Raw genomic sequence first — 26,287 nt, 5'->3', positions numbered from 1 at the left:
TCGATGTTTCGGAAGCTTCACATGAGGTAAGACTTCATATTTTTTTTATTGTTTTAGTGATTTTGAATTCATCGATAATTATTTAATCTTGATTTTGTTCCGTTATTCAAGCTTCTATGTTCGTATTCATTGTTTAGAGATCACAAGGATTACATGAAGAATTAAACACCTAAAATTACCGCCAAATATTAAAAACAAACGACATGGGTTTAAATGGTGGAATTGAAAACAACCCACATATGCTTTAAATCTTAGGCGGCATCTTTTGTTAAAATTCCAGTCGGCATTTTTTGTCCAAATTAAAAGCTTTATAAGATTTGAGAAATGTGGGTGTACAGAAAAGATGGGGTGCATGTAGAAAATGTAAGGTGTATATTGAGAATGTGAGGTGTGAAGATATTATAGGGAAGTATGTGGGGTATATTAAGATAATTTTTCATTGAAAAAGCAAATATGAGGTGTGTTGATGCACAAAACCAGAGGGGTCTTGGAACAATGTAAATCCGACCATGAATTTGCAAGAAAGTAAAAAACACAAGATGTATCGTGGTTCACCCCAATGTTTGGGCTACGTCCACACTGATGTTGATATTATTCCTTTGTAACTGTATGTATGGATTACAAAGTGTTGTTGTGTTTGTGAGGATATTGCCCTCTGTTGGGTTCACAGAGGAAGAGAGTTGAGAGAGGGAGGCTCTGAATATGAGAGCCTCTGTTTGGGGATATGAGGCTTGAGGATTGTGAGGGTGATAAGTCCCTTTTATAGACTAAGAGCTCCTCATGGGCTCAATGTCTGGAAGCCCAAGTAACAAGGCCCAATATAATATGGTACTAACAGTTGTCCCCCAAGTCTTCAGTCAAAAGAGTCTTTTGGCTGGAGACTTGAAATTCAGTCTATGTGTGGGCCGAAGTAACTAGATGTCGTCTAGAACTAGTACTCGATATGAGGCAGTGTTCAATGTGAAATGATGCTCAACTAAAAGTAGCACATGTTGCGAGGGTGCTCGGCTTGTGGCTTATGTTGCCTTGTTTGGCTCGGCTTGTGGCGTTGAAGGTGAGGGAGTCCCTTTTATAGAATAAGAGATTGCTCCTCAATACATAAATGATGGGCTAGAGTTAATGCTCGCGGCGAGGCGGTTGCTCAGCAGGCGGCGATGCTCTCTAATGATGGTGAGGGAGTCCCTTTTATAAAATAAGGGCTCGCTCTTCAATACATAAGTGATGGGTTAAGAGTGATGCTCGTGGCAAGGCGGTTGCTCAGCAGGTGGTGATGCTCTCTAATGAAGGTGAGGGAGTCCCTTTTATAGAATAAGGGTTCGCTCCTCAATACATAATTGATGGGCTAAGAGTCTCTCTCTAATAAAGGTGAATGAGTCCCTTTTATAAAATAAGGGTTCGCTCATCAATACATGAATAATGGGTGCTCTCTAATGAAAGTGAGGGAGTCCCTTTTATAGAATAAGGGTTCACTCCTCAGTACATAAATAATGGGCTAAGTCCCCCAAGTATTTTTCATGAGGCCCAGTTGCGGAAGCCCAATATATGGTACATAGTGTAGTCCCCCAAGTCTTCAGTCAATAGAGTCTGTTGGCTAGAGACTTCAAATTGAATCCATGTATGGGCCGAAGTGGCGATTGTTCGGAGGCATTATTTGTATACCCGACACTGAAGCTTTGTAGGTGAAGCTTTGCAAGTGAAGCTTTGAAGTTGGAGCTTTTGTAAATGAAGCTTTTGAAGCTGGAGCTCTCGAAGCTGGAGCTCTGTAAATGAAGCTTTCAAAGCTGATTGACATGAATGATGCTCATGAATGTTTATTTTGATTGACATGAGTGATGCTCATGGATGTTGACATGAGTGATGCTCATGGATGTTGACATGAGTGATGCTCATGAATGTTGACATGAATGATGGTCATGAATGTTTATGTATGATTGACATGAGTGATGCTCATGAATGTTTATGTACGAATGACATGAGTGATGCTCATGTATAATTTTGGAGTACTGGACGTACTTTTGATTACCTATTGGGTGATAATAGCGGCAGGCTGCCAAATAATTTTGGAGTACTGGACGTACTTTTGATCACCTAGTGGGTGATAATAGCGGCAGGCTGCCGAATAATTTTGGAGTACTGGACATACTTTTGATCACCTGGTTGGTGATAATAGAGGGTGAACCTTAAATGGAGGGGTGGAGGTTGGAGTTTGAAATCATAGGGCCTGGCTCTTTTGGGCATATGGGCCTTCGCCCTCCACATAACATTCCAACCCACTATTTTAGGCTTGTGGGCTTGCCGACATTTTGGCCCTGTTTTTTTTTTTTTTTTTTTTTGGCATGCTGTCTTCTTTCTTTATTTATGATTACCCTCTGTTGGGGTTATACAAATGTCTCCAAAGGATAAGAAAAACAAATCACATCATTCAAAAATAAATCCGACTCTCTGCTCAATGGGTCACGCCCATAATTCCCTTTTCTGCATGCCATTACCACCACAATTATGTTTGCTTCTTTTTATCTTCTTTTGTTTTCTGCTTTTCTTTCTGCTTTTCTCCAAACATCCTTTTTCTTTTTCTTTTGTGGGAGTGGTTGAGCTATTTGATGGTTTACAATGATCCCTGAGACTGATCGAGTAGTGAGTTGTATCATGAAAATTTCATCATTACCTGGTAGCTAGGGAAGTAATAATGATAAAGTAAAATAATAAAGAAAAAAGAATCTTATCTCCTTCAATGCTTTTCTGTATATTGCGCATGGTACTGCCGAACTTTCGCAATGTGTTTTTGGATCCAATCATCGTCCAATAACAATCCCAACTCGCTGTCTTTCACTTTCTGCACAATGTACCTCCCATTGTTCATCATGAAAACATAGCACAAAGCGGAGTCCCTGTAAATCTTTGACTTGGCTTCCAAATTGCTCTTCAGAAGCTCCATAAGCCACGCCATTTGCATGGACATGGACGAGCTTCGGTCACTAACCTTGGGCTGATGAGAGACCAAAACACTGTCCTCGAATCTGCCTCTTGTTTGTGGCGACTAGGGGACGTCACCAGCGACGTGAACTCCGGCGCCCGGCTGCCAGATGGAGAGGAGGTTGGTTTGAGGACGAAACGGAAAGGGTTTTCGCAAAAAACATTAAGCTTTTCATAATTACAAGCATAATTTGTATCGGTTGTGTCCTCCTCAAACTGGCTGCAGCTGCTTGAAGTGGCTTCATTGGTTTCGGACCAGACCGCACTGCTGGGCCTCCTAGTGCTTATCAGAGAAGCACTTTTGTCCTCAACTTCCAAACAAGACTCAACCTTTTCCTCCACCTAATCGGAAGAAATCTTTCTCCTCCCGACTGACGAATCCCACCGGAGAATGTCATTCATCGAGACCTGAACCCCATCTTCACCGTGGACTTCCCGCCTTCGGGTCCGATTCCGATTTGTTAACCTCTTCAAAAACAACCCGAATAGCCCGAACCCTTGATTTTTGTTCTGGGTTTTTGGTTTAGAATTCGTCGACTGCTTCTGAATCCTATAACAGCTTCCACGAGCAGGGCGGCGGTTCTGTTTGGAATTTGGAGGAAGATGGCATTGGGGCTTTTACATGGGCTTTTGGCCGCTGACGATGAGAAGTCAAAGAGCAGGGATTTCCTGAGGTTCGGCGAGTCTTTGAAGGAGAAAAAGCAGGCGTTTTTGCAGAGATTGCCGGGAAAGTTTGAAACTTGGGAGATGGGTCTGCGTTTTTTAACCTGTAAGTTTTGTTGGCTCTTGGTAGAAGCACTTTTCAGCTGGCAGCGTTTATCGGCAATGTAGTTCTTGAGCAGAAACGGCTCCTAGTCTTCTCTTAGCAGCTCATGTAAGTGCTTCTGTGCCTCCATGTTCATCTAAAAAAGCTTGCAGGAGAACTGGGAGCTCTTTTCGGATTTTCTAGAGAGGGAGAGTGGCTGATGAGAGAGAGAGATTTGCGAAGGTTTTCTGGAAAAGCCCAAGGGGGAGGTTCTAGGTTTCTATAGATTCACGGCTGAGGTGAAAATTTGAGTGAGAACCGACATAGCTTTTCGTGTCGATTCCCATAGACAACGCCAAATGTTGATGCACAAAACTGGAGGGGGTCTTGGAACAACGTAAATCTGACCGTGAATCTGCAAAAAAGTAAAGAACACAAGATGTATCGTGGTTCACCACAATGTTTGGGCTACGTCCACACTGATGTTGATATTATTCCTCTGTAATTGTATGTATGGATTACAAAGTGTTGTTGTGTTTGTAAGGATATTGCCCTCTGTTGGGTTCACAGAGGAAAAGAGTTGAGAAAAGGATGCTCTAAGTATGAGAGCCTCTGTTTGGGGATGTGAGGCTTGAGGATTGTGAGGGTGAGGAGTCTCTTTTATAGACTAAGGGCTCCTCCCCTTTTACATAGATCATGGGCTCAATGTATGGAAGCCCAAGTAACGAGACCCAATATCATATGGTACTAACAAGGTGTATTTAGTATGTGAAGTTTATTCAACAATTTGTGGGGTGTTAATATAATAAGCCTTTATTTTTTATCATTTAAAAGAAGAATTTTTTGAAAAGTCAAATAAATGAAGCCTAAAAAATAAAACCATCCCCGTAGGGATGGGAATGAAAATGAAAATTAATATAGTGAAGATACATTGTTTACAAAAGAAAAAATATGTAAACCCCGAATCAAGTATATATTATCCTTTGTTATTTAGAAGAATGTAAGAGAATTAGTCAACTAAAATAAACAACTTGTCCACTGCTTACTAGAATGGACAACAACTATAAATCCAAACATATTATAGATTTACAAGCTCTATCTAGAGGATGAGATTGCTCATTGTTTAAAAAGAAAAAAAAAAGGAGAACAAAAAATGCCTAAAAAAAAAATATTTGAGATTGCAGTACAATACTGGAAGTGCACCACCTTACGTTCACTTCCTACAATAACAGATATACGTATACATAGAGAGCAACCCATAAACTCCCTTAAATTTTCACACATCATACCTGTAACCTACACCATGGCTTCTCAGATCATCAATTGGCCCTTGGACGGGCCGGATCACGATGACGATCTTTGCCCGATGCCCGCTCGGTCTTTGATCTCTTCGGCAGTCTCCTTACTTGCCTTCCACGCACCATCCATGGTGAGCTTGGCTCTTTCTCCCACAGTTTCTGCCATCTCAGTAGCTTTCACAGGTCCATCTCTTTTGCAGGGTCACTCGTCATGGCTAGACCTTGATGCTTCGCTTCATATTCCTTCACCGTCTCCTTTGCCGAGAAAGGCAAGCCCGATGTTCCACTAACTTCACCCCCACTTTCTCTTGCATCTGCCACTGCATTGGCACCCTGAAAATTGAGACCCATAAACACATGACAAAATTCTTGAACCAAAATAATAATAATAACAAGATTGAAAAACCATGTTATTTTTGTCACATATTTTACGTCCGACTATCAATATGAAGCGCTAATAACATATTCTAATCTCCAAAGTTTCTATGACACGAATAGATGTATAAATGTTTCTCTACGTAACAGAAGACCACATAACACCACAATATTAATGTCCCAGTGTCACATAAATTGCTCTTATTGGTTTGATATTTTGATTAGGTTGATGTGTAGTGTCAATATCATAACTTGAGAAAATAAAGCTCGGTGGTTGAGAACCAATTCTTGGAGTATCCGCCGGAGGGTTGAATCAAAGGTTTAGAGGCAACAGCTCTTCTTGCTATGATCAACATTGTTGCTGGCTTTGCTATGTTTTGGTGTTTTGTTTTCCACTTTATATATATTATTCTTCCTCAACTATGGTAGCGGTTGATTCAGTGTCAAAATTGATATTATGGGAAGGAGCACCTATGCGAGAGACACGTGGAGCGGTTTGGACACCTTTTACATGCAACTTTTCTTTGGAATCAAACTCAAGTTGACCTGTCAGCTTTCTTTGTCTCCTCCAACTTGATCTAGATATTCTCTCATATGGTGATATACTTCACCAACTGTTGGTTTGCAAATTGCAAACAAGCATCTCGTTTTTGGTTAATAAATCTAATGAGTATCTCCTTGCAACTAGGGTTGGGCTCAGTTCGGTACGGTTCGTTAGAGTACCGAAACTGACAACAACAACAACAACAAAGCCTTTTTCCACTAAGTGGGGTCGGCTATATGAATCCTAGAACGCCATTGCGCTCGGTTTTGTGTCATGTCCTCCGTTAGATCCAAGTACTCTAAGTCTTTTCTTAGAGTCTCTTCCAAAGTTGTCCTAGGTCTTCCTCTACCCCTTCGGCCCTGAACCTCTGTCCCGTAGTCACATCTTCGAACCGGAGCGTCAGTCGGCCTTCTTTGCACATGTTCAAAATCACCGGAGCCGATTTTCTCTCATATTTCCTACAATTTCGGCTACTCCTACTTTACCTCGGATATCCTCATTCCCAATCTTATCCTTTCTCGTGTGCCCACACATCCCACGAAGCACCCTCATCTCCGCTACACCCATTTTGTGTACGTGTTGATGCTTCACCACCCAACATTCTGTGCCATACAACATCGCTAGCCTTATTGCCGTCCTATAAAATTTTCCCTTGAGCTTCAGTGGCCTACGACGGTCACACAACACGCCGGATGCACTCTTTCCATCCAACTCGTATTCTATGGTTGAGATCTCCATCTAATTCTCCGTTCTCTTGCAAGATAGATCCTAGGTAGCGAAAACGATCGCTTTTTGTGATCTTCGCTAGATTGCTCCGGTCATTAGTGTGGATAAGTATATAAATGGATAGAGATAGGAAAGCAAACACAAGATGTACGTGGTTCACCCAGATTGGCTACGTCCACGGAATAGAAGAGTTCTCATTAATTGTGAAGGGTTTACACAAGTACATAGGTTCAAGCTCTCATTTAGTGAGTACAAGTGAATGATTTAGTACAAATGACATTAGGAAATATTGTGGGAGAATGATCTCGTAATCACGAAACTTCTAAGTATCGGAGTGTGGTGTCGTCTTGACTTGCCTTATCTGTCTCATAGGTAGATGTGGCATCTTCTCTGGAAGTACTCTTCCTCCATCCAGGGGTGGTATCTTTAACTGGTGGAGATGCACAAGGTAATGTATCAATTTCACTTGAAGCTTACTTGTAGTTTCAGGCTTGGTCAAGCGCGATACAAACCATGTAGTAGGAGTCCCCCAAGTCGCCGAGCTAGGGGGTCTGCTGAAAGAGGTGACAGACAAGGTAAGCAATCAGAGCTCCGACTGATTGTTCACCTTCTCCCCATCTTGCAGCAGCATGAAGGATAAAAAGAAGAAAAATGAGAAGAGATGATATGAGATACTTTTGCTTTTGAAGAAGTAACTTTCCACAGGCTTATTCTTGAACTGAGCTGGAGGGTTTTCTGGTTTCCTCCAGAGTATAAGGCCGACTGAAGAATTTGAGGGTCAAAACAAGTCCATCAAATCTAGAGTACGTTCCACCCTGCTGATATGAGATACTTTTGCTTTTGACAGAGTAATGAATGTATCGGCACGTGTGCTGTTACGCTTGTCTCCACATGCTTCCTTGTATCCTTCGCACTTGCCCTATCTGTTCCTCAAGCAGATGCGGAATCTTCCCTGGAAACATAAGATGTTGAAGATGAGTACTCGAGAGCAATGCCAGGTAAGTAATCAGGTAAGGGGTTCCAGGCAGTCAGTTCCTGGCTGGAAGCTTGATTCCAAGTGTTGACTGATTGCTCTCTTTCTCCTTGTCTTGCAGGTAAAAACAAGGCCAAAAGAAAAGACAGGGAAAAAGCATGATATGGGATACTCTTGCTTTTAACCCTGATGATATGAGATATTCTTGCTCTAGTATAGCTTGTTTGCAGAGGTATTATCGGGGGGAAAGAAAGCTGAATATTTCGAAAGGCTTCGTTGGGAGTGCCCTCTCAGATATGATGAAGGTTGAGCATTTTTGCAAGTCTGCCTGTCCGTTGGGGATGGAGGTCGACATATATAGGAGTCTCCCTAACAACAAGTAGTAATGCTATTCCTTTACCCTGCTTGGTCATAGCACGGTAGTAGGAGCTGCCAGTTTCACATGTTTTAACTCTGTCAGAGCACTTTGAAAAAGTGGTCTGTGGTATCTGGCTCTCGAGATTCGGAGAACGATGCCTCTTCGATTTTTGAGAAAGCAATTATGCTGGGGGTATGACTCTCGAGATTCGGAGAGCAGTGTCTCTTCGATTTTTGAGGAAGTAATCATGTTGGGAGTCTGGCTCTCGAGATTCGGAGGGCGGTGCCTCTTCGATTTTGGAGCAAGCAATCTTATTGGGAGTGTTGTCTCGAATGTGAGTAAAGGTTGGGCATGTTTGCTAGTCTACCTTGCCACGAAGCACAAAGGTTGACACATAGGGACTTTCCAATTATCCAGCAATGGTACTGTTCCTTTACCCTCTCTTCGATTTTGAGAAAGTAGTCATGTTGGGAGTCTGGCTCTCGAGATTCGGAGGACGGTGCCTCTTCGATTTTGGAGCAAGCAATCTTATTGGGAGTGTTTTCTCGAATGTGAGTAAAGGTTGGGCATGTTTGCTAGTCTACCTTGCCACGAAGCACAGAGGTTGACACACAGGGACTTTCCAATTATCCAGCAGTGGTACTGTTCCTTTACCCTTGTGGGTAATAATATGGTAGCTAGACCTTCAAAATTTATGTGTCTAAACTTTTGTTAGTGCTGTTTCTTTGCTATTCTTTTACCTTTCTTGGTCAGAGCGATGTAGTGGGAGCTGCAAGCTTCACGTGCTCAACTTTGGCAGAGAACTTTGGCAAAGTTATTTGTGGTACCCATGAGTTATTGTTGCGTGTGGGAAGTGGGTGATTGAACAGTAAGATTCATGTGCTTTCTACTTCACCAGAAGTCTTCGACAGAATGCCCATAATTTCTGCAAAGCTGAGTGTGCGTGTGACAGGTGCTGACAAGGCTAGAAAAGTAGGTGCCTCTTCGATTTCTGAGATCGGCCCTCGTGGTCTCTGAGCAGCCCAGCTTTTGAGAAAGCGAGCGCCTCTTCGATTGATTCGGAGAACGATGCCTCATCGATTTTTGAGAAAGCAATCATGCTGGGGGTCTGGCTCTCAAGATTCGGGGAGCAGTGTCTCTTCGATTTTTGAGAAAGTAATCATGTTGGGAGTCTGGCTCTCGAGATTCGGAGGGCGGTGCCTCTTCGATTTTGGAGCAAGCAATCTTGTTGGGAGTGTTTTCTCGAATGTGAGTAAAGGTTGGGCATGTTTGCTAGTCTACCTTGCCACGAAGCACAGAGGTTGACACACAGGGACTTTCCAATTATCCAGCAATGGTACTGTTCCTTTACCCTCTCTTCGATTTTTAAGAAAGTAGTCATGTTGGGAGTCTGGCTCTCGAGATTCGGAGGACGGTGCCTCTTCGATTTTGGAGCAAGCAATCTTATTGGGAGTGTTTTCTCGAATGTGAGTAAAGGTTGGGCATGTTTGCTAGTCTACCTTGCCACGAAGCACAGAGGTTGACACACAGGGACTTTCCAATTATCCAGCAGTGGTACTGTTCCTTTACCCTTGTGGGTAATAATATGGTAGCTAGACCTTCAAAATTTATGGGTCTAAACTTTGTTAGTGCTGTTTCTTTGCTATTCTTTTACCCTTCTTGGTCAGAGCGATGTAGTGGGAGCTGCAAGCTTCACGTGCTCAACTTTGGCAGAGAACTTTGGCAAAGTTATCTATGGTACCCATGAGCTATTGTTGCGTGTGGGAAGTGGGTGATTGAACAGTAAGATTCATGTGTTTTCTACTTCCCCAGAAGTCTTTGACAGAATGCCCATAATTTTCGCAAAACTGAGTGTGCGTGTGACAGGTGCTGACAAGGCTGGAAAAGGCTGGAAAAGTAGGTGCCTCTTCGATTTCTGAGATCGGCCCTCGTGGTCTCTGGGGAGCCCAGCTTTTGAGAATGCGAGCGCCTCTTCGATTTTTGAGATCGGCCTTCGTGGTCTTTGAGCAGCCCAACTTTTGAGAAAGCAAACGCCTCTTCGATTTCTGAGATCAACCCTCGTGATCTCTAAGCAGCCCAGCTTTTGAGAAAGCAAACGCCTCTTCGATTTCTGAGCAGGCGCCTCTTCGATTTCTGAAGCTTCGTCGAGTGCAGATTTTTATAGGGGCTGGCATTAAGTTCCAAAGCACACTTGAATCTCCACCAGTAGAAGCTTCATTCTTGCACTTCTAAGATCTTGATTTGTCCGACCTCTTCTCTCTTCAACACCTTTGAAAATGTCTGGCCCCTCCGACCGTCGTTTTGACTTGAACCTTGTTGAAGAGGCAGCCCCGCCTTCTCCAGACAACATATGGCGCCCATCCTTCGTCTCCCCTACTGGTCCTCTTACCGTTGGGGATTCCGTGATGAAGAATGATATGACCGCTGCGGTGGTGGCCAGGAACCTTCTCACTCCCAAAGATAACAGACTACTTTCCAAACGGTCTGATGAGTTAGCTGTTAAGGATTCGCTGGCTCTCAGTGTTCAGTGTGCAGGTTCTGTGTCTAATATGGCCCAACGCCTATTTGCTCGAACCCGCCAAGTTGAATCATTGGCGGCTGAAGTGATGAGTCTCAAACAGGAGATTAGAGGGCTCAAGCATGAGAATAAACAGTTGCACCGGCTCGCACATGACTATGCTACAAACATGAAGAGGAAGCTTGACCAGATGAAGGAAACTGATGGTCAGGTTTTACTTGATCATCAGAGATTTGTGGGTTTGTTCCAAAGGCATTTATTGCCTTCGTCTTCTGGGGCTGTACCGCGTAATGAAGCTCCAAATGATCAACCTCTGATGCCTCCTCCTTCTAGGGTTCTGTCCAGTACTGAGGCTCCAAATGATCCCCCTCCGGTGCCTTCTCTTTCTGGGGCTCTACCGACTGCTGAGACTTCTCCTAAGCAACCTTTGTGAAGGCTCCCTCTTGTGTGCTTATTTTGACTCATGTATATGTACATATTTGTAGCTTATCGGGGATATCAATAAATAAGCTTTCCTTCATTTCAACGTATTGTGTTAAATACACCAAAGCCTTCTTCGCTAAGTTCTTTGAATTTTCTTTTGTTAAAGCTTGTATGTTGAAGCTTTCTGAGTGGAGCATGTAGGTTGGGGTAGTGTTCCCTTAATTTCCCGAGTGAGGAAAACTTCTCGGTTGGAGACTTGGAAAATCCAAGTCACTGAGTGGGATCGGCTATATGAATCTTAGAACGCCATTGTGCTCGATCCTGTGTCATGTCCTTCGTTAGATCCAAGTACTCTAAGTCTTTTCTTAGAGTCTCTTCCAAAGTTTTCCTAGGTCTTCCTCTACCCCTTCGGCCCTGAACCTCTGTCCCATAGTCGCATCTTCTAATCGGAACGTCAGTAGGCCTTCTTTGCACATGTCCAAACCACCGTAACCGATTTTCTCTCATCTTTCCTTCAATTTCGGCTACTCCTACTTTACCCCGGATATCCTCATTCCTAATCTTATCCTTTCTCGTGTGCCCACACATCCAACGAAGCATCCTCATCTCCGCTACACCCATTTTGTGTACGTGTTGATGTTTCACCGCCCAACATTCTGTGCCATACAGCATCGCCGGCCTTATTGCCGTCCTATAAAATTTTCCCTTGAGCTTCAGTGGCATACGGCGGTCACACAACACGCCGGATGCACTCTTCCACTTCATCCATCCAGCTTGTATTCTATGGTTGAGATCTCCATCTAATTCTCCGTTCTTTTGCAAGATAGATCCTAGGTAACGAAAACGGTCGCTCTTTGGTATTTCTTGATCTCCGATCCTCACCCCTAACTCGTTTTGGCCTCCATTTGCACTGAACTTGCACTCCATATATTCTGTCTTTGATCGGCTTAGGCGAAGACCTTTAGATTCCAACACTTCTCTCCAAAGGTTAAGCTTTGCATTTACCCCTTCCTGAGTTTCATCTATCAACACTATATCGTCTGCGAAAAGCATACACCAAGGAATATCATCTTGAATATGTCGTGTTAACTCATCCATTACCAACGCAAAAAGGTAAGGACTTAAGGATGAGCCTTGATGTAATCCTACAGTTATGGGAAAGCTTTCGGTTTGTCCTTCATGAGTTCTTACGGCAGTCTTTGCTCCTTCATACATATCCTTTATAGCTTGGATATATGCTACTCGTACTCCTTTCTTCTCTAAAATCCTCCAAATAATGTCTCTTGGGACCCTATCATACGCTTTTTCCAAATCTATAAAGACCATGTGTAAATCCTTTTTCCCATCTCTATATCTTTCCATCAATCTTCGTAAGAGATAGATTGCCTCCATGGTTGAGCGCCCTGGCATGAACCCGAATTGGTTGTCCGAAACCCGTGTCTCTTGCCTCAATCTATGCTCAATGACTCTCTCCCAGAGCTTCATTGTATGACTCATTAGCTTAATACCCCTATAGTTCATGCAATTTTGTACGTCGCCCTTATTCTTGTAGATAGGCACCAAAGTGCTCATTCGCCACTCATTTGGCATCTTCTTCGTTTTCAAAATCCTATTGAAAAGGTCAGTGAGCCATGTTATACCTGTCTCTCCCAAAAGTTTCCACACTTCGATTGGTATATCGTCTGGGCCTATTGCTTTTTTATGCTTCATCTTCTTCAAAGCTACAACCACTTCTTCCTTCCGGATTCGACGATAAAAAGAGTAGTTTCTACACTCTTCTGAGTTACTCAACTCCCCTAAAGAAGCACTCATTTCATGTCCTTCATTGAAAAGATTATGAAAATAACCTCTCCATCTGTCTTTAACCGCGTTCTCTGTAGCAAGAACCTTTCCATCCTCATCCTTGATGCACCTCACTTGGTTTAGGTCCCTTGTCTTCTTTTCCCTTGCTCTAGATAGTTTATAGATATCCAACTCTCCTTCTTTGGTATCTAGTCGTTTATACATATCGTCGTAAGCCGCTAACTTAGCTTCTCTGACAGCTTTCTTCGCCTCTTGCTTCGCTTTTCTATACCTTTCACCATTTTCATCAGTCCTCTCCTTGTATAAGGCTTTACAACATTCCTTCTTAGCCTTCACCTTTGTTTGTACCTCCTCATTCCACCACCAAGATTCCTTTTGGTGTGGGGCAAAGCCCTTGGACTCTCCTAATACCTCTTTTACTACTTTTCGGATACAACTAGCCATGGAATCCCACATTTGGCTAGCTTCCCCCTCTCTATCCCACACACATTGGGTGATTACCTTCTCTTTGAAAATGGCTTGTTTTTCTTCTTTTAGATTCCACCATCTAGTCCTTGGGCACTTCCAAGTCTTGTTCTTTTGTCTTACTCTTTTGATATGTACATCCATCACCAACAAGCGATGTTGATTAGCCACGCTCTCTCCTGGTATAACTTTGCAATCCTTACAAGTTATACGATCCCCTTTCCTCATTAGAAGAAAATCTATTTGTGTTTTTGACGACCCACTCTTGTAGGTGATCACATGTTCTTCTCTCTTCTTAAAGAAGGTGTTGGCTAAGAAGAGATCATATGCCATTGCAAAATCCAAGATAGCTTCCCCATCCTCGTTTCTCTCCCCAAAACCATGGCCACCATGAAAACCTCCATAGTTGCCTGTCTCCCTGCCCACGTGTCCATTTAAATCTCCTCCTATAAATAACTTCTCCGTCTGAGCAATTCCTTGCACCAAGTCTCCAAGATCTTCCCAAAATTTCTCCTTCGAACTCGTATCCAACCCTACTTGAGGTGCGTACGCACTAATCACATTGATAAGTTCTTGTCCTATTACAATCTTGATTGCCATGATTCTATCTCCTACCCTCTTGACATCTACAACATCTTGTACCAAGGTCTTGTCCACGATGATGCCAACACCGTTTCTCGTTCTATTTGTGCCCGAATACCAAAGTTTAAACCCTGAGTTTTCTAGATCCTTTGCCTTACTACCAACCCACTTAGTTTCTTGTAGGCACATAATATTTATCCTTCTCCTCACCATAACTTCCACTACTTCCATAGATTTTCCCGTTAAGGTTCCTATATTCCACGTTCCTAAACGCATTTTGCTCTCTTGAACTCTACCCTTTTGTCCTAGCTTCTTCACCCTTCCCCGTCTAATACGATCAAAGTACTTCTTTTGTGTGTCCCGGGTAAAGTTGATAGGAGCATATGCTCCCAAACAACTTTGAGTGGAGTCGTTCGAAAAGAAGTTTATATGGCCCCCTTGCTCATTTAACACTGCATCCGGGTGCCGATGGAGATACAGCGACCCTTGCTCACTTATCACTGTGCTCAGGCCACACAGCGCGCCACTTACGGGTGACGCCCTAGCTTTGGCGCGATTTTGTTCTGGATTCATTTTCATAAGGATTCGACGTGATCATGGAGTGCCGGCTGTCGACTACCTGACGCCCTCCCCCTCCTCCTTTATCCGGGCTTGGGACCGGCCATGTAAGACATAGGCGGAGTTAGAGTACCGAAACTGAAACTTAAAAAATTTCGATACGGTTCGGTTCGATATGAGAGTTTATACCGAATTGATACCAAACGTAATGGGTTCGGTTTGGAATGAAAACAGCCCAATTTGGTTTTGGGCTTCAGTCACAAGCCTTTTTATGAAAAGAGGCCCAAACAGGTTTTGGGCTTCAATTGCAGTTTTTTTTTTTTTGAAAATAGGTCCAATCCAAACTTTTTGTAGTGATGGAAAATAAAGTCTTTATTTCTTTTTTCAATCTTGGGCTGGGCTGAGGATTGGTCATTGATTCATTGAACCTCAAAATCCTTTTCTTGTCTTTTCTTTTTCCTTTTTTTTTTCAACCAAGAAAATGTTCATACTAGTGTCATACTATGAAATTAATCTTCAATCCAACAACATCAAATAAAATGACTTATGATAATAGTACAACCCAAATGAATAATCAAAGTTCAAGTAAATATCTTATGGCATTAGTACAACCCAAATGAAAGGCAAAGGTCAAGTAAACGCCTTATAGCATTAGTACTACAACCCATATGAAAAGGCAAAGTTCAATTTCAAGTAAACATACTATTAAAGTTCAAAGAAATGCAATGCAACATAGTGGTTTACCCCTTATGCTTGACATCCTTGGTCGTTGAAGGTTTGGGAGGCTTTGGAGGAGCCTTTGATTTTGATTGTTGAGCATTTTTTGAAGCTTGAGGTGGCCAGGTAGGAAGAGGATGTATAAGGAGGCCGGCTAGGAACTTGTGAAGGTGATGCTTGTTGTGGTTGTGGATTAATAGAGATAAAAGAGATGTAGACAAATACACAACTTATAAACTTACAAAATAACAAAATTCAAAAGATTATAACAAATAAGAAGAGAAATAAGAACTTTCGTAGAACTTTAGGTGGTCCAATGAAGGTGCATCATCTCCTAAAGAAATTATATCATCACCCTTCGACTAATTTTGCATGCAAATTAATGCCTTCACCAGTTTAGGAGTTAAAGAACTCCTAAAATCCGAAATTACTCTCCTCGTAGTGCTAAAAGTCACTGTTCTAAAAATCCCCGCTTAGGTGTTAGGCCGGTCACCGCCCCAATTAATACTTAGCGTTTGAAAATTAAGAAAGGGTGCCTAGACCTACTGAGACGTCTGCCTAGGCACCCGCCTAGATTGCGACTCACTTAGACAGAAAATAGATAACTTTCATTTTGCATTTTATTTTTTTTCAATAAATTATAAAAGACTTGTTGAATACTTAAATAAACACACATTATATGTTTGTTTCTCATGTTTTCATTATGTTCCAATAACTCATAATATATATGTCATTATATTTTGTAGTTTATGATGAAATTATATATATTAAGTATAAATAAACACTTATTTATACAAAATATAATAGATTTAATTAAATTCGTCTAATCCGCCTAGGCGCCTGCCTAGACCCCACCTAGCCACCTAGGTGCTGATATATCTACGTACATAGAAGAAGTTCAGGAATATCAACTTGTGGTTCCATATGGCCATGATATATCTACGTACATAAACAACTAGTTAATTAAATATTAAAATTTTGGTCTCCAAGTTTAATAATGGTGTGATTGATCCCATAATTATTTCTCGATCTTACATGATTGATAAATAAAACAAAATACACAATTAAAAAAAAATGCTCCACTATATTTGGAGATTTAATGATAATATGGTTCTTAAGTTGGAGATCAAGTTAATTAGTCACGAATATGAACGGGAGAGCCAGGTCTAGGCGATGAACTCCGGCCAACTTCAGGAATCGCGACCCATGATGAGGTGACCCAGCGACGGCATATGAACACAGTTCGTTCAAATATATAACAGCCAGCCAGAAGAAGTTCAGGATCATCAATTTAAACTCACTTTTATCTCATTTGACTCTCTTCTTTTGTATGAACTTCATAGTTTTTCTCATTTCATGGCACAAGCATTATGCATTAACACTCCAACAGGGTAAACTGAACATACATATACCACTGTTTGGACCCGATTTTACACTATTGGTCCGAGTAATCGAGGCCGTTGAATGAACATTATTTTAGACCGCTGAACGACAAAGTGGTTGAAATGATTTTTAATTATTATTAAGAAATAATATTGTGATTTTAATCATGATATTATCTCTTAGTAATATTTTAAATTATCTTAACCTAATATTATTCTAAATCCGGGATATGCACGGCATCAGATAATGAAGCATGCATAACAAGACGATATTATGATGTCACTAGGAAGCTGTTAATGGGGTTGGATTTTGAATTAATTATTATCCATTTTAAATTATGATGATAATTATTAAAAAGTGAACGGGGATCAGGATGCATGCATGGATGGGTGCAAAGGTGATGGAATTTATGATGATGAGATAAGAAGCCTAGGTAGGCTAGGCTATGATGGTGAGATACGAAGCCTAAGTAGGCTAGGCTGTGATGATGAGACAAGAAGGCTTTTGGTGGATAGGCTTTCATTTTGTCAAAAAGTCATGGGTAGCCATCTGGAAGATAGGCTTTAGCCTATGCCACAGATCAGTATTTCAGTTCCGCAAGTTAGAGTTGCAGTTAGACTCTACAAAAGTATCTGGTCGAAAAAAAAAAGTATCCAGCCGTGCTAAGCAGAAGATATGAATGCTATAAATACAAGGTGCATTGCATCATTTAGACCATCTCCAATTCAACACACAAATTGCCCTGCGCAAACTCTCGCTCTACGTGAAATCTCTCAACAGCCTTGAGATTTTTCTTTTTCTTTTTCCCTAACACATCACCTTTTTCATCAACACATCTTCAGTTTGGACAAACAGCACTGTGAAGGCAACCAGTAAACATCTTCAGTTTGGATAAACAACATTATAGAGTTTAGATAAACAGCACTGTAGCCGTAGAACCATTCGACCGCGAAGCACCTTCAGTTTAGATAAACAGCACTGCTCCAAGACCGACTTGTTACTTATCCAAGTCTCGGTCAAGAAGGATTTTCGAGTCCTTATTGGCAGAGGTCATCTCATCAGCCTTCTCGACAAAATGAGGTGTTACCAGGTTACTACATTCGGCACCCTGAGTGCCGAATTTGATATTGAACTTCACAGAACTATCAGCCTTGTCTTTAGGCTCTAGAACCCGAAGGCCGAGACGTTTTCATTTCTCGGCCGCAATCGCGAGATTCAAAAGTCAACAGTGAGCCCAACGCAACATTAATACATTTTCCCCGATCGAGCTCGGCCAACAAGTTGGCACGCCACGCACACAACCGAATGACGTAGTTAGTTTATTAATTACTAGGCATGCGCACCACATAGGCTTGGTAATTCGTCAGACATACTAACAGGCAACTCGCTGGGCACATTTGATCTGTCGTCAGTAGAAATAGTTTCGGGAATGACAGGTGACCAATCACTATCTGTAGCCAACTGATCAGTATCACGCAACATAATAGGTTATGTTTCCAACTCTGCCTGTAACACATCATTCATACCATCTCTTTGAATCTGCACTTCACTCCCTCTCTCCTCCTGAAATAGAGAGTCGGAAGAGAGCTTCACAAAATACGAAACTTCCTTATGGAAGGTGACATCCATGGTAATATAAGTTTTTTTAGTCGGAGGATAATAACATTTATAACCTTTTTTATTGTTAGCATACCCAATAAAGACACATCGGAGAGCACAAACATCAAGTTTACTCCATTGATGAGAGTAGACATGTACATACGCAATACCACAAACACTTTCGGATGAAGCTTTGATACAAAAACAAGATAAACATGTTTTTGTAGCACATCAAGCGTGTTTGAAAATCAAGAACTCTACTTGGAACACGATTGATCAAATACATATCAGTCAAAACAGCATAATCCCACAAATGATTAGGAACACATTTATCCAACATCAAGGAGCGAGAAACCTCCATTATTTGACTATTCTTCTGTTCGGACACACCATTTTGTTGTGGTGTAAACGGAGTAGTCGTCTGGTGAATAATATCATAAAAAGGTCGTACCCAGTGCACAAGGCTCCCGCTTTACGCAGGGTCTGGGAGAGGTGAATGTCGGCTAGCCTTACCCCCATTTATGGAGAGGCTGCTCCCAAGTCTCGAACCCAAGACCTCCCGCTCATGGGCGAAGGCACTTGCCATCGCACCAAATGCGACCTCTCTGGTGAATAATATCATGATCACGAAAAAAACATGTCAAAGTGTGATTCACATATTCTCCTCTGTTATCAGACCTGAAGACCTTAACCTTGGTTTGAAACTGAGTAAACACCATTGTACAAAATTTTTGAAGAAGTAACGAAACATCACTCTTATTCTTCATCAAGAACACCCAAGTTAACCGAGTACAATCATCAATAAAAGTAACAAACCAACGGAATCCATTAGAAGTAACTTTCGCTGGACCCCACACATCAGAATGTATCAAATCAAATGGAAAAGTAACTTTAGAATCACTTACGGGAAAGGAAGCACGATGACTCTTAGCCATGCCACATGTTTCACACTTGAACTTTGAATCACTACAAATGCGAAACAAAGAAGGAAATAGATGTTTCATATAACTGAATGATGGGTGTCCCAATCGTCGATGCCACAACCAAATTTGATGTCTATCGTCCACTTTAGCACTTAAAACTTGATGATTATTTGAACCGGAAACAATAATATCCTTTATAGTCAAGATGTACAAACTTCCTATTCTTTTACCACGACCAATTATCTTCTGAGTTTGAATGTCTTGAAAATAACAATATGTAGGGTAGAAGTGAGCTGAACAATATAAAGTATCAAGAAGTTTTCCTACCGACAAAAGATTGCACTTAACATCGGGAACAAGTAAAGCACGAATCAGTGATAAGGTTGGAGTTAGAGGGATAGTACCTTCACCCTTCACATGGGAAGGTGCTCCATTTGCACTAGTAATATACGGATTTCAAACATAATCACATAACTCATCAAACACTCTAGGGTCACTAGTCACATGATCAGTGGCTCCAGTATCAATTATCCATTTATTTGTTCCACAAGATGCATAACAACACTATGATTATATTGAGTCATTGAACAAAATCACGAACAATAAAGGCACAAAAGATACGTAGCGGAATGAAAACAATTTATCAGAGCAACTTAGCAATCACTGTTCACGTACTGTAGAAGAGACTATTCATGGACTGTAGCAATCACTGTTTAAGACACTGTAGAGGATCACTGTTCATGCATTGTAGCTAACGTTATACAGTAGCGCGATACTATTCACTTTTCTTTTTTTTTCAACGAAGGAAATCACGAAAAATGTGGGCACAAAATTAAAGGACACAGGTCACCAAGAGCGAAGTGCTCTGATATCATATCAAACTAAACATGGTAAATACCAAAAATATATATATGACAATATTTGAGAATTTCTTATATATTCATTAATCTCCAAAGTGGAGTATATATAGGAGTTACAATTAGTATTACATATATACTTCACCAATGTGGGACAATAAACTACTATTTACACTTTAACTAATATATAACTCGCAACAGTTTTTAGGGTCAACAACCACATATAAATCTTGAAGCATTCTACGACGGTGAAAATGGAAAGGAAAATAAAAAGGAAAATTTTGAAACTTCCATGTAACAGTTGTATACATTTATATGTCTATCTCTTGAGAAAAACTTGCATAAATCCGTGTAAATGTGATTGGATTCCATTTGTGTGAGATGTGGATCAGTAGATTTTTTCTCTACTGATATGAACTTGGTCAAAAGAGAAAGGATTCCTTAATATCTTAGTGCTTAAGATAAACACCCACCCTAACCCTGGTCCACAGCAAGAGAGAGATACAACCATGCCATCTCCTTTCATTAGTTTCTATCACTTCACAAGTCAAAAGACTTGGATTTTCATCATCAAACTTTACATAAAGGAAATTGGAAGCTCAAGGCCACAGAAATGTTTTTTTCTCCTTGTCACAAATTATCTATAAAGATAAATGTTCCATATATATATATATATATATAGAGAGAGAGAGAGAGAGAGAGAGAGAGAGAGAGAGAGAGAGAGAGAGAGAGAGAGAGAGAGGTTTTCTTGCCAGACTGAAGATGAACACTTTTGACATGTTATGAAAACAGACAATTAATCATGTCGATTCTTGGTTTAACGTACAATCAAAATTCAAAGTCTGACAATACAAGAATATTTCTAGCAACAGATATGCGTATAAAATACGCAAAGAAATATCGTTATATAACTAATTCATCTGAATGTGGACATTGTAAGGCAGCAAATTCATGCACAGAATGTGCTCAGTCCATTTTGGTTGTTAAAAGGCAGATGAGTGTAGCATCTGCTTTTGGAATCACCATCCTTTTGAATAACCGTGTCCAATGAGAACATATCTGTTTCGATAAATGCTACAAAGCTATTGTTGTCAACTTTTCTATTGGAGGATGGTGGTTCCCCAACTTTTACAAGATATCCCTCTCAGATTAAGTAAGGGCCACAAAGCCAGTTTATCAGTACTGAGGGTTCTGCTCATAAGGAAAATTAATAAATATGGCAGAAACATTTGAAAGAGAGAGCCATTAATTAGTTCAAGAGAAACTTACGGATCTTGAATTATGATGAACAAGCCAGCTTTCTGATAACTGCAGCAAATTGAAGATAAAACTGGTAGGGCGTAGACGAAAAGTAGTGGTCAAGAAAATTCAATTAATTCGAAAAAACAATTGCTATACATAAGCAGAAATTTACCATGAATTGTGAATGCGGATGACCAAAGCTGAACACATCCTTGATAAACATGAGTAAAGGCAGGAGAATATCCGGGAGCAAGTAATCACAATTACGGAAACTATTTATAGTCAGGGGATTAAGAGAAACTGAGACTTCAGGTATAAAAAACATGAAAGTATGTGTAGTTATAAGGCATAGATTCACATAACTCCTAAAGTGAATCTGTACAACCAGTCAACATAACATCATGTAACTGAAGCTCTCGGTCGCTCCAGACTATGTAGAAATTAAGGGATCTTGAAATGCAAAATGTGAGAGAAATCAATATCATACTTTTCCTACGACATAGAAGCGTACTTCATGCTCATAGAAAGGTGCTTCTGTTGTCACCTTGTTACACTGAGTTCATCATGTATGTACAACGAAATGAAATCAATTAAAAATCTAAGAAAACAAAATTAACGCATTTCAGGAGAAAAGAGGACGGAATTTTGTAATGCTTATTTCAGGTAGAAGCGGCCAACATGGCCGTTGTATACATATTACATCAGTATAACATAGTACCAAATGAGTTCTTTTTATAAGAAACCAAAGACCCCAACTATAGACTAGCAATAGTGTTGCTTTTCAGGTATACCTTTCCATATTGGGATGCTAATGGAACCTCAGCTGAGTTGCTGAGTTCCATAGGATGGAAATGCAACAAGGATGGTCATTGTTTCCCGCTCTCAAATCCTATACCGTCAAGGCATGACACAACTTCTTCAATAAAGGGCCTCTGCCTCGGATTGGGATCCAGGCATTTACAGGCAACACCAAGAACATCTAAAAGTTGCTTCTCATGATTCTTATTCCAAATTGACGAATCTATAATCTCTTCATCTCTCTTCTCAAATCTCATCTGAAACATCCACGATACCAAATCTCTGCAGTTTTTTCCTCTGCATACTTCTACAGGCCTCCTACCAGTAAGAAGCTCAAGAAGAACAACACCAAAACTGTAAACATCGCCCCTGCAGGTTGCTGTTAATGTCTGACTGTACTCTGGAGGAATATAACCCAAAGTCCCAACCAGATCTGTTGTAACATGGGTATCGTAAGGACGAAGTAACCTTGAAAGACCAAAATCAGCCAAGTGAGCTTCAAATTTTTCATCTAGAAGAATGTTGCTTGTTTTTATATCTCGATGCACTATATTTGGCTGACAACCCTTGTGCAAGTAGGCTAGCCCACGAGCCGCACCTTGAGCTATCTTAAGTCTTACATCCCATTTTAGAAGCGAAACACCATCAACACTTTCATGCAGCCAATAATCCAAGCTTCCGTTCTCCATGTAGGAGTAGATTAACAGTCTGTCATTACCATGCCGGCAGTAACCTTGAAGAGAGACAAGGTTCTTGTGCTGAGCTCTTGAGAGGGCTTCCACTTCAGCTTGAAATTCACGTTCCATCTGTCCACAATCCCCAGAAAGTCTCTTGATTGCAGCTTTTGCTCCATTCGGTAGGTTGGCTTTGTAAACCAGTCCATAACCACCACAACCAATTATGTTGGCTTGGTTGAAATTGTTTGTAGACTTTAACAAGTCTGACACTGTAAAATCCTTACAGTCTGAATTTTGGAACAGCACCAGTTTTGACGATGCAAGGGCTCCGGATATCCTGTGCGGCCTGCTGTCCTCATCAAAATCATCAATTTGATCCTTTGCTCCCCTCCTTGACATTTTAAGCAAACCAACTGCAAGAAGCAATGCAACCCCAACTCCTATGCTGATTACTACACAAAGGATGCTGTTTCGACCAAATCTACTGTTTGAACTGGATGGAGTTACAGGCTTGAGACTTGTACTGCTGATATCACCACATGGAGTGTACATTGCCCCACAAAGCCCCGAGTTACCGTCAAAACTTGAGCTGGGAAAGCTTAAGAACTGTCCTCCATTGGGAATCACTCCATGGAGGTGATTATTTGCCACGCTAAACTTTGACAAGAATGTGAGCTTGCTAAGTGATGGAGGGATCGAACCATAGAGATCATTGAATGATAAATCCAATGCTTCCAAGTTCTCCATCTCCGAGATGGAGCTTGGGATGGTCCCACTAATGTTGTTCCGGCTCCAATCCAAAACATGGAGCTGCTTCAATCGTCCGATCTCAGGCCACATTGCTCCATTTATTCTGTTATTGCTCAAGAGTATTGACGGAGGAAAATTTGAGACCTGGTTGTACTGCAGGCCAGTAGCACTCCTATTCCGTTTTACAAATAACGGGATGCCAGCAGAAGCAATAAGGTTTGCATGAGTGCAATTCGTAGATATGAGGCTTTTCAGCTCTGTCATACTTTTTGGGATTTCTCCCGAGAGTGAATTATTTGAAAAGTCCAAATAAAACAAGTTTTCCATCTGACCTATCCACAAAGGGATGGGACCATCCAAGCGATTCCAAGATAAATCAAGGACTTGCAACTTCCTGCAACTCAATAACCAAACTGGAATTTGGCCTTTGAGAGCACAATTCCCGAGTGCTAAAACCATTAAGCTTTCAAACCCACTTGCATTTTTCGGAATCTCCTCACCAAAGAAATTTTTTGAAAGAATTAGAGTTGTGAGATTTTTGCATTGCTGCAGCACAGATAGTGTCTCAGATAAGTTCACAAAACTGTTATTCGACAATGAGAGGAAGAATAGGGATGTGAGTTTGGCAAAGTCTTCCGGAATTGAACCCCTTAATTTATTCCTAGCAAGGCTTAACGTTTTCAACTCACGACAATTAGAAAGTGAATTTGGAAGGAAACCAGAAAAATGATTAGTGGCAAGATCAAGTGTGCAGAGTTTTGGAAGTCCAGTGAAATTTAGATCAATGGAACCGGATAGAGAATTGTTTCGAAGGTCAAGCACTCGAAGATTTGAACAGAGTGCCAAGGTTGAAGCTAATGGGCCAGACAACATATTTGAATGTGCAACTAACTGTTCTAGTCGTCTAAGGTTCCCAAACACATTTGGAAGTTCACCCAAAAATTGGTTTGAAGAAATGACTAAGGTCTTGAGGCTAGAAAGCTTACTCAGTTCCTTGCTTATCTGGCCGGAAAGAGAGTTCCCAGAGACTGAAAGCTGCTCCAAAGCCGAATACGTATACAAAGATTCAGGTAGATAGCCTGAAAATGAATTGAAGTCCAGGTGCAATTGTTGGAGAGACCTGCTGCAATTGTCTAAGCCTTCAAGACTTCCCACCAAACGGTTCCAAGACATATCTAGAATGTGGGTTTCATTGGAAGAGCTACAAATCCGAGGGTTGAACTGACCAGTGAATGAATTATTGCTTATGTTGAACACAACAAGATGTGAGAATCCTCCTCCAAGCTCAGACAAATCATCATGGATTGAATTGCTTGAAATATTCAGAACTCTGATCGAATTCAAACCGGAAAGCGCACCTGAAACTGGTCCGGACAGCATGTTATTGCTCAAGTCAAGAACCTCCAGGTGCTTCAAGTCTGAGAGCTCTGCAGGCAATCCACCTTCAAGATGATTCAGAGAAAGATTAAGCAACTTCAGCTGATCCAATCGACCCAAAGAGCGTGAAATCGTTCCACTGAGACTCATGCTGGGAAGAATCAACTGTGTGACTCTACTAGCAACAACTGTCCCATTGTTCACATTCCCACAGACAACACCATCCCATTGGCAGCAAGTTGATGTGTTGTGCCATGCTGTGATCATAGACCCATTTGTGAGGTTTCCTGCAAACTCCCTCAATGCAAGAAAATCATTTGGATAACAGGATTGGGTTGGGGAATTAAGACCGAAAACTGAACCAATACAGCAGGCCAAGAGAACCCATTTGAGGAATGCCATTGGAGTAAACCCCAATACCTCCATTGATGAAACCAAAGAAAATCCCCCCAACTCAATTCAACACCAACACTCCCATAAGAAATTCAAACGAAGAAACTTTCAGCACTCAAATCCCAAAAGACCTTAACTTCAACAACCCAGCTTTGCAACTTCAAGTGAAGCAAAACTTCCAAGTAATTCAGTAAAACAAGTGCAATCACCAATGCCCACTTGGGAATTGAGATCCCAAGACCACAAATATGGAAGTGCAGAAAGTTGCTTCAATCTGAATACACACAAACAGAAAAAGAAAAGAACTTGATAAATACTCACATCCCAAAGCAGCTCATTAAACTAACAACTTGCAAGTGAAGCAATGAAAACTTACCTCTTAAAAAATCAGCAAAGAGTCAAAGACCCACTGACCAGAAATCAGCAAACCCAAGAGCAAAAACCCCTTATTTTGCTGCAGAAGCAAGCATCCTCCTTCTTCTCCTTCACACCAAAAGAGAAATACCCAATTGCTGAAATTTCAAACCCACAACCCAAAACCATAAAAAAAACCACAAAAACAAAGAGTAAAGAAAAGGAATCATAAAAGGAGGAAGCTTTTATGGCCTACCTGAAACCTTGAACTCTGAATTCTCAAAGCCTACAGTGAAATGTGAAGAAAATAAAAAAGGTGCAGAATTTCACAAGCACTGGCATGCCTTTATGCAACCTAACATCTAACAGTGCGTGAGTGTGAGTGAGTGGCTACTTTTTCCACAAATGGGACTCCTCCAATTTCAAAACCCTCCCCCAAATTTTTGATTAAAAAAAAATAAAAAAACAAAAGAGAGAATAAAAAAAGGAAAGAAAAAAGCAGGGAGATAATTCAAATCAAATAAACAGTAGCGCAGAACAGAAAAGGAAACTTCTTTCTCTTTCTTGAGAATCTTTATTTTATTGGACAAACACAAATCCACTTTGGATGGTTTCGACCAGAGAAAGAGGAGGGTTAAGGGCTGGTTTGGTATTGCTGTGTTTTGAAAAAAAACTGCTGTGAGAATAAGCGGCTGTGCTGTGAGAATAAGCGGCTGTGAAATAAATCAGCAGAGTGTTTGGTAAACTTTTTTGTAAAAGTGCTTTTGGAAAAAAAAGCAGTCTGATAGTGGATCTTTTCATTAAAGGAGCACTGTAGTTCTATGTGCTTTGAAAAAAAGCCAGTTTTCCAAAGCTACAAATTGCAGCTTCAGCTTT

The 26,287-nt window shown here is 41.1% G+C and overlaps 1 protein-coding gene and 1 pseudogene across 2 annotated transcripts; both read right to left on the bottom strand.

The window, feature by feature from the left end:
- Positions 1 to 2,752: 2,752 nt before the first annotated feature.
- Positions 2,753 to 3,875, bottom strand: LOC126591243 (uncharacterized; annotated as a pseudogene).
- Positions 3,876 to 21,697: 17,822 nt separating this feature from the next.
- LOC126590076 (phytosulfokine receptor 2) lies at positions 21,698 to 25,829 on the bottom strand. 2 transcript variants are annotated; one of them, XM_050255574.1, is made up of 3 exons: positions 25,668 to 25,829; positions 25,434 to 25,540; positions 21,698 to 25,331 (listed from the first exon to the last, which is right to left on the bottom strand). In XM_050255574.1, the coding sequence occupies exon 3, from the start codon at positions 25,088 to 25,090 to the stop codon at positions 21,929 to 21,931; it is 3,162 nt and encodes a 1,053-aa protein (XP_050111531.1). In that variant the 5' UTR covers positions 25,091 to 25,331; positions 25,434 to 25,540; positions 25,668 to 25,829; the 3' UTR covers positions 21,698 to 21,928. The 2 variants fall into 2 exon arrangements, with proteins under 2 accessions (XP_050111531.1, XP_050111530.1); XM_050255573.1 differs by having other exon boundaries at positions 25,434 to 25,569; positions 25,668 to 25,821.
- Between the last annotated feature and the right edge of the window lie 458 nt (positions 25,830 to 26,287).

This window comes from Malus sylvestris, chromosome 11 (genome assembly GCF_916048215.2).
Source record: "Malus sylvestris chromosome 11, drMalSylv7.2, whole genome shotgun sequence".
Lineage (NCBI taxonomy): Eukaryota > Viridiplantae > Streptophyta > Magnoliopsida > Rosales > Rosaceae > Malus > Malus sylvestris.
This window is presented reverse-complemented; position numbering and strand designations above follow the sequence as displayed.

Excerpts from the sequence above, each read along its gene's own strand:
- LOC126590076 (XM_050255574.1), bottom strand. The coding sequence starts at position 25,090 with ATGGAGGTATTGGGGTTTACTCCAATGGCATTCCTCAAATGGGTTCTC.